General features: G+C 42.9%; 2 protein-coding genes across 2 annotated transcripts; both read right to left on the bottom strand.

Annotated features, from left to right (window-relative positions):
- Nucleotides 1–5641: 5641 nt before the first annotated feature.
- On the bottom strand, nucleotides 5642–6562 carry LOC142640325 (uncharacterized). Its single transcript, XM_075814385.1, has 2 exons — nucleotides 6217–6562; nucleotides 5642–6102 (listed from the first exon to the last, which is right to left on the bottom strand). Exons 1-2 carry the CDS (start codon nucleotides 6560–6562, stop codon nucleotides 5642–5644), a joined length of 807 nt encoding a protein of 268 aa, XP_075670500.1.
- A 45-nt stretch (nucleotides 6563–6607) lies between these two features.
- Nucleotides 6608–7669, bottom strand: LOC142640324 (uncharacterized). Its single transcript, XM_075814384.1, has one exon. It carries the CDS (start codon nucleotides 7667–7669, stop codon nucleotides 6608–6610), a length of 1062 nt encoding a protein of 353 aa, XP_075670499.1.
- Between the last annotated feature and the right edge of the window lie 1647 nt (nucleotides 7670–9316).

Below are 9316 nucleotides of genomic sequence, written 5' to 3'. Positions count from 1 at the left end.
TTACACTACCCTACCCAAGATAGGGTGCCAGGTAGGGTTCCCGAGGACCGACAAAGTATTTAGGAATAAACTTCTTCCTTTTATGTTCTTAGCATTGCTTAACTATTCCTTCTAACGATTTTATTCCTTATTGTAGACAACTACCACACCACTCCAAATCTATCTGCTGTGAACCGTCAAGATTTGAACAGGATTCTCTAGTCAGAAATATTCTCACATAGAGATGGACAGCTCTGAGCGGCCCACGTCATCCTCGGCTACACCCCTTCTACCAAACGCTTCCAAAGCTTGAAGAACGTAATCCGAGCCAAGGATCTTTGGCTAGCTCGGATTGACGTTGCGGTCCCTAGATTCATACTATCTACACCTCCGCTTCCGCCCACGCCCATAGGAACTCAGGACGCACAACTTCCTGCCCCTCTTGCCACTAGACTACTTTACCACCCAGAGCAGGCTGCTAATCTTGTAGCCGAAGAAATAGCCTCCACTCCCGAGCCGAATCACCCTGAGGTAACGGAGAAAGACTTTGAAGTTTTCTACCGCGAAGACGCTCCTTGCAGCTCCAATCCTTCAACCAACACAATGGGTTTTCAAGAGAAGAAGCCCGACCTATTGGCCCTGCTTCAAGCACATGCAGGCGATTCTTCCCCTGCGGTGCCTGTCCCTCCTCGTCCAATTACCCCGGCCGTGATTCAACCTTCCTCGGAGGTTGTGGACAAAAAAAGAAAACGGGGCCAAAGTAGTAAAAATGTCATAGAAATCGAAGAAAGGGAGAACCTCGACCCTTCTTCTAAAGATATCAAGGCTGGAAAAGCCCTTTCCAAAAAACCTTCTCACACTGGACCTTCCAAGGACCCCAGTAATGAGCCTACAAGGAAGGCATCCATTTGGCGACCCAACTTCACCCTTAGTTCGGGCAGTCCCGTCTTGGATGACGCCAACCTGAGGGACCCGAAGAAGGGAAGCTCAAGTTTGGTGGCCGAGTGTTTGGAGAAGGCTCTATGTCTTCTCGAAGACATGGCTGAATTGCGGTCCTTCTGCAAGAGGGAAGTCTTCCTGTCCTTGAAACAGGATTTAGCTAAGGTATGTTCCAAAGTCTTTAACATTCCATCTTTATCTCGGTGAAAAACCTAATTTCTCTAACTTTCTTAATTCTAACTTTCTTAATTCAACGCTTTGTAGGCGGTTCAGGCTTCCTTTATGGCTGAGGAATGGGTGGACCATTCATTGGACTTAGCCAGGAAAGCTGAGCATAATACCGAGGTGGCTGTGAGGGCCCAAAATGAAGCTGAGCAAAACTTGAAAGAGACCCTCACTCGCTTATCCGAGGTAGAAAAGGCTCATAAAAATGCTGAGTCTGCCCTGCATAGTTACGAATCGCAGGCGAATCTTGCTCTCGAGGCCCAGAAGCAAGCTCAAAACAGGCTTGCTCTTACTGTTGTTGAGCTTAAATAAGCGCAGAAGGAGCTAGCTTCCAAGGAGCAGGAGAAGGCTGATGCCGAGCAACCAGCATATGACGCTGGGATGAAGAAGGCAGCTGACAGCTTGACCGCCCAACTCAAAAGGGTTGCCAAAGCATTTTGTTTGGAAGTGTGGGGTCGGGCTTTAGATGTTGCCGGGGTAGCCACTAACTCTGAACTCCGAGCTCCGGGCAGCGTTTACTACCCTCCGGCCTTGGATTTAGCTCTTGCTCCCCCCAAGCCAACAAGTGATTCAGTTGCGCCCTTTCCTGCTCCTGATTCGTCTGGTGTGCCAACAACTAAAAACCCCTCACCTACAGCCCAGCCTGTGGATGAAGTTATTGAAGGCGACTTGGCTGAAGGAGAGCCGGCGAAAAAGAAGAAAAAAGATAAAGAACCAGAAAAGAAGAAAGACAAGCAACCCATTGCTTAGTCTCGTTATTATTATATTTTTTTTACTTACTTCTTTGTTGTTCTTGTTGTTTTCTTTTTCTTTTTTTATGAATGGATGTAAGGGACAGCATGGCTGCAATCTTTTTTGTTGTGAATACATTACGAGAAGCAAATATCTATTTTACTATTATGCGTTTGTCAACACCATGCCTTGCCGTTCAAATGTTAACTTTCATGCATCCATACATTGGATCATACCAACCAAAATCGCAATATAAGCTAAAGGTTGTTCATTTTTACACTTTTAATTTGAGAAACAAAGTAGGAAGCAAGATTATCTTAACACACCTAAATATTGCTGGAATTAACGCTTAACTTCATGCAATTCTGAGAAACGAAACAGGAAGCAAAGTTATCTTAATGCATCTAAAAATTGCTTAAACTAACACTTAATTGTTTGAGATCTAGATTATATTAAGCTAGCACTTATCTTTTCTCTCGGGAGGTTGTTAATCTTTAGACTTATGACTCCAAGAGTCGTACCTGACTAGTTTATTAAGTTGTTAATTTCTCTTAGACTTGTGGCCCGAGGAGCCGAACAAGGACTAAGGTCAGTTTAACACTTGTATTTTTATAAGTTGTTGTTAATTTCTCTTAGACTTGTGCCCCGAGGAGCCGAACAAGGACTAAGGTCAGTTTAACACTTGTATTTTTATAAGTTGTTAATTTCTCTTAGACTTGTGGCCCGAGGAGCCGAACAAGGACTAAGGTCAGTTTAACACTTGTATTTTTATAAGTTGTTAATTTCTCTTAGACTTGTGGCCCAAGGAGCCAAACAAAGACTAAGATCAGTTTAACACTTGTATTTTTATAAGTTGTTAATTTCTCTTAGACTTGTGGCCCGAGGAGCCGAACAAAGACTAAGGTCAGTTTAACACTTATATTTTTATAAGTTAGAGATTTGAAAAAATACAAATGGTAACAAAGCAAAAATAAGGCAACTCTTCTAGTACAAAAGGAAGCTCTTTTCTTAATAATAATAACGTCGTAAGTTATTTATGTTCCAAGGGCGATGAATCACCCTCCCATCCAGGTCTTCCAAACGATAAGCCCCTATACCTGCTACTGTCGTAATTCTATACGACCCTTCCCAGTTAGGTCCAAACTTACCCCAAGCAGGATTTCTTGCTGTTTCTACCACTTTTCTTAGCACCAAATCGCCTGGTACCAAGGTTCTTAACTTAACTCCCCTATCATATGTTTCTTTGAGTTTCTGTTGGTAGCTTCCCATCTTCATACTAGCTACCTCTCTTCTTTCTTCAATGGTATTCAAACTATCATACAGTTTGTCACGATTACTTGCATCGTCATACTGGTCGAATTTCAAGGTGGGAAAACCCTACTCCAATGGTATTACAACTTCCATTCCATATGTCATTAAAAAGGGGGTTTCGCCTGTCGATCTTCGGGGTGTAGTACGGTAGGCCCACAATACATGAGGCAATTCTTCTATCCAACGTCCTTTAGCATCGTCTAAACGCTTCTTTAATCCGGCCAAGATAACTTTATTTGTTGCTTCGGCTTGACCATTTCCTTAAGGATAGGCCGGTGTTGAATATCCATTCCTTATTCCCACACCTGCACAATACCGGCAGAAAGCCTTGCTATCAAATTGAAGTCCGTTATCAGAGATCAAGGTATGAAGGACTCCAAATCAAGTTATGATATTCTTCCAAATGAATTTCTTTGCATCCACATCCCTGAATTTGGCTAACGGTTCGGCTTCTACCCACTTCGTAAAATAATCCGTGCCAACATTGAGTCATCTCCTATTACCAACTGCCCGAGGAAAAGGTCCTATGATATCCAAGCCCCACTTAGCGAAGGGTCATGGGCTGGACAGTGGATTTAAGGCACCCCCTGGTTGATGAATGTTTGGCGCAAACCGTTGACACTGATCATACTTTTTGGCATACTCTTGGGAGGTCTTCTGCATGTTTGGCCACCAATACCCTTGAGTCATGGCTCTATGAGCTAATGATCTTCCTCCAGTGTGGCTCCCATATATTCCTTCATGTAATTCTTCCAACAAGGGTTCCACAGCTTCAGGATGTACGCAGAGCAAATACGGCCCCAAGTAAGAGCGTTTATACAGCTTATGTTCCTCTAACAGCCAATATCGGGGAGCGCTTCTCCGTACCTTTTCAACTACTATTCTATCGTCAGGTAGCACACTGTGCTACAGGAAAGTTATGATTGGATCCATCCAGCTTGGACCCCCACGAATGCTATGAACCCTTACTGCCAAGATGCTTGTAAGGCTAGAAGTTAACAAATCCTCCACCATTACCATTTGTGGTAATTTTGCCCAGTGATGTGGCTAACATTGCCAATGAATCGGCATGAGCATTCTGCCTTCTTGGGATCTATCATACTTGAAAACTTGTAAACAAACCTAACACCCCTTTGACTCGTTCAAGATACCTCTTCATTCTTTCATCTCTTACCTCAAACTCTCCATTAACTTGGCCAACCACTGGTCTGGAATCACAATACAACTCCACTATTTCTCCTCCTAAATTTCTAACCATTTGGGCGCCCACCAAGAGAGCTTCATACTCGGCCTCATTGTTAGTGGCTGGAAATCCAAGCCTCAATGATTTTTCAGTAACTAGCTTCTCAGGAGTAATCAACACAACTCCAACCCCGACTCCCTTTCGATTTGACGCCCCATTCATATAAACTTCCCAAAGAGGGACGTTCCCCTTCCCAATAGTCATTATAGTCACCATGGCATCTTCTGGGTTAATTTCACTCTCTGTAAATTCAGCCACGAAATCAGCAAGAATTTGCCATTTCATAGCTGTCTAAGGCATATATTTAACATCATAAGCTCCTAGCTTGGTTCCCCATTTGGCTACACGACTCATGTAGTCTGATTTTCTCAAAATAGCCTGCAGGGGCAATTGGGTGAGCACCACTACTGTGTGAGCTTGAAAAGAATGGGGCAACTTCCTCGTAGCATGTACCACGGCTAGAAGAGCTTTTTTCAAGGGTAAATATTGCTGTTCGGCTTCCTATAAAGATTTGCTAATATAATATATTGGTCTTTGAACCTTGCCATCATTCCGTACTAGGAAAAGACTTACAGCATGATTCGTAACAGCTAGATAAGCATACAACACGTCTTCTTTTTTTGGCCTTGATAATATCGGGGGGTTTATCAAGTATTGTTTCAAATCTTCAAAAGCCAAGTTGCCCTCATCTGTCTACTGGAAGTCTTTCCATTTGTGTAAAAGAAGATAAAAAGGTCGACACCTATCTGCGGACCGGGATATGAACCTATTCAAAGCTACAAACATACCAGCTAGCTTTTGCACATCCTTGGGATTCCGAGGAGGATGCAACCCTGAGATGGCTTTGATTTGGTCAAGATTAACTTCAATTCCCCAATGAGTTATCATATACCCGAGGAATTTTCCCGAGCCCACTCCAAAAGAGCACTTTGATGCATTCAAATATAATTTATACTTCCTTAGTACTAAGAAGGTTTCGTGTAAGTCCTTCAAATGGTCTCCCATATTTTTACTTTTAATCACCATATCATCAATATAGACTTCCATATTACACCCCAACTGTAAATCAAACATTCTAGTCACCATCCATTGGTAAGTGGAGCCGGAATTCTTAAGACTAAAGGGCATCACTCGATAATGACAATTTCCGTTAGGAGCATGAAAAGCCGTCTTCTCTTAATCATTCAGTGACATAGGGATTTGATGATAACCCTAGAAAGCATCCAAAAAACTCATCTGGGGATACCCAACAGTTGCATCCACCAATTGATCAATTCTGGATATGGGGAAGGGATCTTTAGGACATGCCCTGTTCAGATCCATAAAATCAACACAAACTCTCCATTTGCCGTTCTTCTTTTTTACCACTACAGTGTTGGCCAGCCACTCGGGGTAAAAAATCTCCTTGATTACCCCTGCTTGCTTTAGCTTGCTAACCTCCTCCTTAACTGCCTCTACATGCTCTTGGGATGCACGCCGAGGGGGCTGCCTCCGTGGCGTCGCATTGGGACTAACATTCAAATGGTGGCAAGTGAATTCAGGATTAATTCCCAGGATGTCATAGGTCGTCCACGCAACAACATCGATGTTATCCTGTAAGAATTGAACCAGTTCCTCCCTTTCCGGTATTGGTAACTTTGATCCCACTTGAAAATATCTCTCTTTATCTTCCCCTATAAATATTTTGTCCAACTTCTCGGAAAAACCTCCATCCTTACCTCCACCGACTTCCCGAGCAGATTTTTTTAATCGCTATGACGCTTCTGGTGTCTCCCCCGCTGATGCACCTTGGCCTGTTCTAATATTTGCAGACATCAAACATTGCCTGGCTACCAACTGGCTAGCAAGTAGTACTCCCACGTTTCCTCGGATAGGATATTTCACCATTACGTGCAAAGTAGACGAAACTACCCCCATTTCATGGTGCCAAGGCCTGGCCAAAATGGCCATGTTTGGTGAGTATGCCATGACGACTATGAAGTTAACTTGGACTTCGGTACCCTCCACCTGCACAGGTAACTTAATCATCCCCCGTGGAATTACTTGTTTTCCATCAAAGCCTACCAACGGGGAGTCATATTTCTCCAAATCTTCTTCTCTCAACTTTAAACCATTAAATAGATCAGGATACATGATTTCTGCACCACTTCCATCATCCACCAAGACTCGTCTCACATCCTATCCCCCGATACGAATAGTTACCACCAATGCGTCATCATGGGGTTGGTACGTGCCCTCCTTGTCTTTATCAGAAAACCCCAATACTGGCGTCGCCGAGAACTTCATTCTTTTAACCATTTGATTGTTTTCCTCCATGACTTCACTTCCAAAACCGTTTTGAACGGTCATGATCCGTGAAGGTTTCTCGGACTCTCTTCTCGGCCGTGCCAGAATGACGTTAATAGTGCCTAGAGCTGGTTGGGGAGTATTACCCCAATATTTTCGAGTGCCTTGCTGTCCCACTTGCCCGTCCGGTTTAGCTAGTAAGTGATTGATCTTCCCAGCTTTAGCCAACTGATTCAAATGATTACGCAATGTCTGGCAATCTTCCATGGTGTGTCCCTTGTCCTGATGATAATGGCAGTGAAGGCTTTGATTCCTCGCGGATGCATCTCCACTCATTTTGTTGTGTGGTCTAAAATACAGTTCATGCTGAATTTTCTCCAATATGTGATGTACGGGTTCCTTGAACAATGAATTAACCAGAGGAGTTTCGGTGGACATCGGGTGACTTGAAAAGTCTCGTTCAGGCCGGCTACCTTGAAACCCCACTCCCCGAAGATCTTTCCTATCCGGATACACTTTCACCTTTCCTTTGCTTTGGATCTTGTCTTCTTCCACCCGTTTATACTTATCTATCCGGTCCACGAGCTGACGCATATCTACCGCGGCCTTCATTGTCAAGGATTTCCTCAACCCATGCTCTGTGGGAAGCCCCACCTTGAAGGTTCTCACAGCCACATTTTTCACATCTCCATCAATTTCATTATACATTTCCCAATATCGGTCGCAATAGGTTTTAAGTGTTTCCCCTTCCCTCATGGACATAGATAGTAGAGCATCCAAGGGTTTTGGGATCCTACTACAAGTTATGAACCTTGCCCCAAATGCCCTAGTCAAATCTTCAAAGGACTTTAGGGAACCTTCCGCCAGAGCATCAAACCACCTCATGGCTACTGGCCCCAAACTGGAGGGAAAAAATCTGCACATCAGTGCCTCATTATTCGAGTAGACGGCCATTTTTTGATTAAAATGACTGACGTGTTCTACGGAATCAGTCCTTCCATTGTACATAGTAAAAATGGGTTGAGAAAAACTGAGAGGGAGCTTCGCCCTATTTATCCTGGTCACAAAGGGGGATTTTGAAATTTACCTCAAGGCTTTACCCATTGCATCATTTCCATCATCATGATATGCCCCCTCTTCACCCCGCATTTCCATCTCCTTTTGCTTCTTCATCCTACCACCTGAAGATGCACTAACATGGGCCTCATTGTGAAGAGGCTCAAATGCTGGGGGCTCATTTCCTCCAAAATTCGCTTCAGAATTGTCGCTGGAAGAACAAGAAGCGCTCTTCCTCCCCCGTTTCCTTCTATCCAAACACTTGCATAAGTAAGCTATCTCAGATTGCATTTGTTGCAGTACCTCATCGCGAGACATTTGCCCCTCAGTAGGTGATCGTTGCTCAGCCTCCTGACTGCTATGATGTGCTTCCACCACCCCTAAAGTATGTCCCTTCCCTACTCCCCGTTGGAGACTTACGGTTAAGTCCATTCTTCGTGAACTTACTGATTCCTCTCTTTCTGGACTTGCCTCTGCCATATACCTTTAACCAGAATGTATCACATTGTTGTTCCCAGAGACGGCGCCAATTGTGAGGACCAAAAATCGCAGATCAGAATAAAGGGTCACAAATCTGTTCTTTTGATTAGAGATCCGAATACAATAAATTTGTAGAGAGGATCCAACAACAAAAGTCCCCTTTCTGTGTCTTCGTTTTCCTATTTATATCAGTTGTTCTTATTATCTTAACCCTACACCTTTCCATCTACTCAGCTCCTTCCCCCGACACCTATCCGTAGGTAATGGAGAAAAGCTCTAACTTTGCGTTCTGTATTATTCAGGTCACGTCTACATTAATGCAACGGAAAAAGTCGGTGCTTCCTAATTAATGCGGCCAGAAGGGTTGGTGCAGGATATTTAGTGCAACGCTCAAAATTATGCAGCCACGTTCAGATATTTGCAATATATCCCCTACGTCATCAATCTCTTTCTCTTCTTTTACCCGCCCATGCCACTTCATCCTCGGGTATATTTCCTTATTTCTTTATTCTCCTCTGCTTACTAGACCTTTCAATATATCTCTGAGTCTTCGGCTCTTCGGATCCTCGGGTCTTTAGGTCTTCGGCACCTCACACTATGTATCTCAACGTAAAAGTAGGAGTTTATTAGAAGCAGGAAGACATTTCAATGTAGATGTAGGAATTTATTATCTTTGTCACTTTACTATTTTAACCTTATTTTTAAGTTTTAGGTAGGGGTATTTTTGACAATTAAAAAAACAATAACTAATTTTCTTTTGCCAATTTACTATTTTAACCCAATTTTTAAATTGTTGATTAATTAATTTAGGGATATTTTTTACAGGAAAAAAGACAATAACTAACTTTCTGAATCCTCTAATATATACCGATTATATTATAGAATGCTTTTTTTTATGGTTGGTAAAGTTTGAATTCTATTTTGTTATTGCTGAGATTAAGTTGGATTAGATGGTGCTTAATTTTCCAAACGCTTGTCTTTCAAATGTGTACAAAAGACAAGCATTTGGAAAATTAAGCACCATCTAATCCAACTTAATCTCAGTAATAGCATAAAGAATCAATT

Source organism: Castanea sativa, chromosome 6 (genome assembly GCF_040712315.1).
Source record: "Castanea sativa cultivar Marrone di Chiusa Pesio chromosome 6, ASM4071231v1".
In the NCBI taxonomy this organism is placed as follows: domain Eukaryota; kingdom Viridiplantae; phylum Streptophyta; class Magnoliopsida; order Fagales; family Fagaceae; genus Castanea; species Castanea sativa.
Note: the sequence above shows the minus strand (reverse complement) of the source record. Positions and strands in the feature narration are given on the sequence as shown.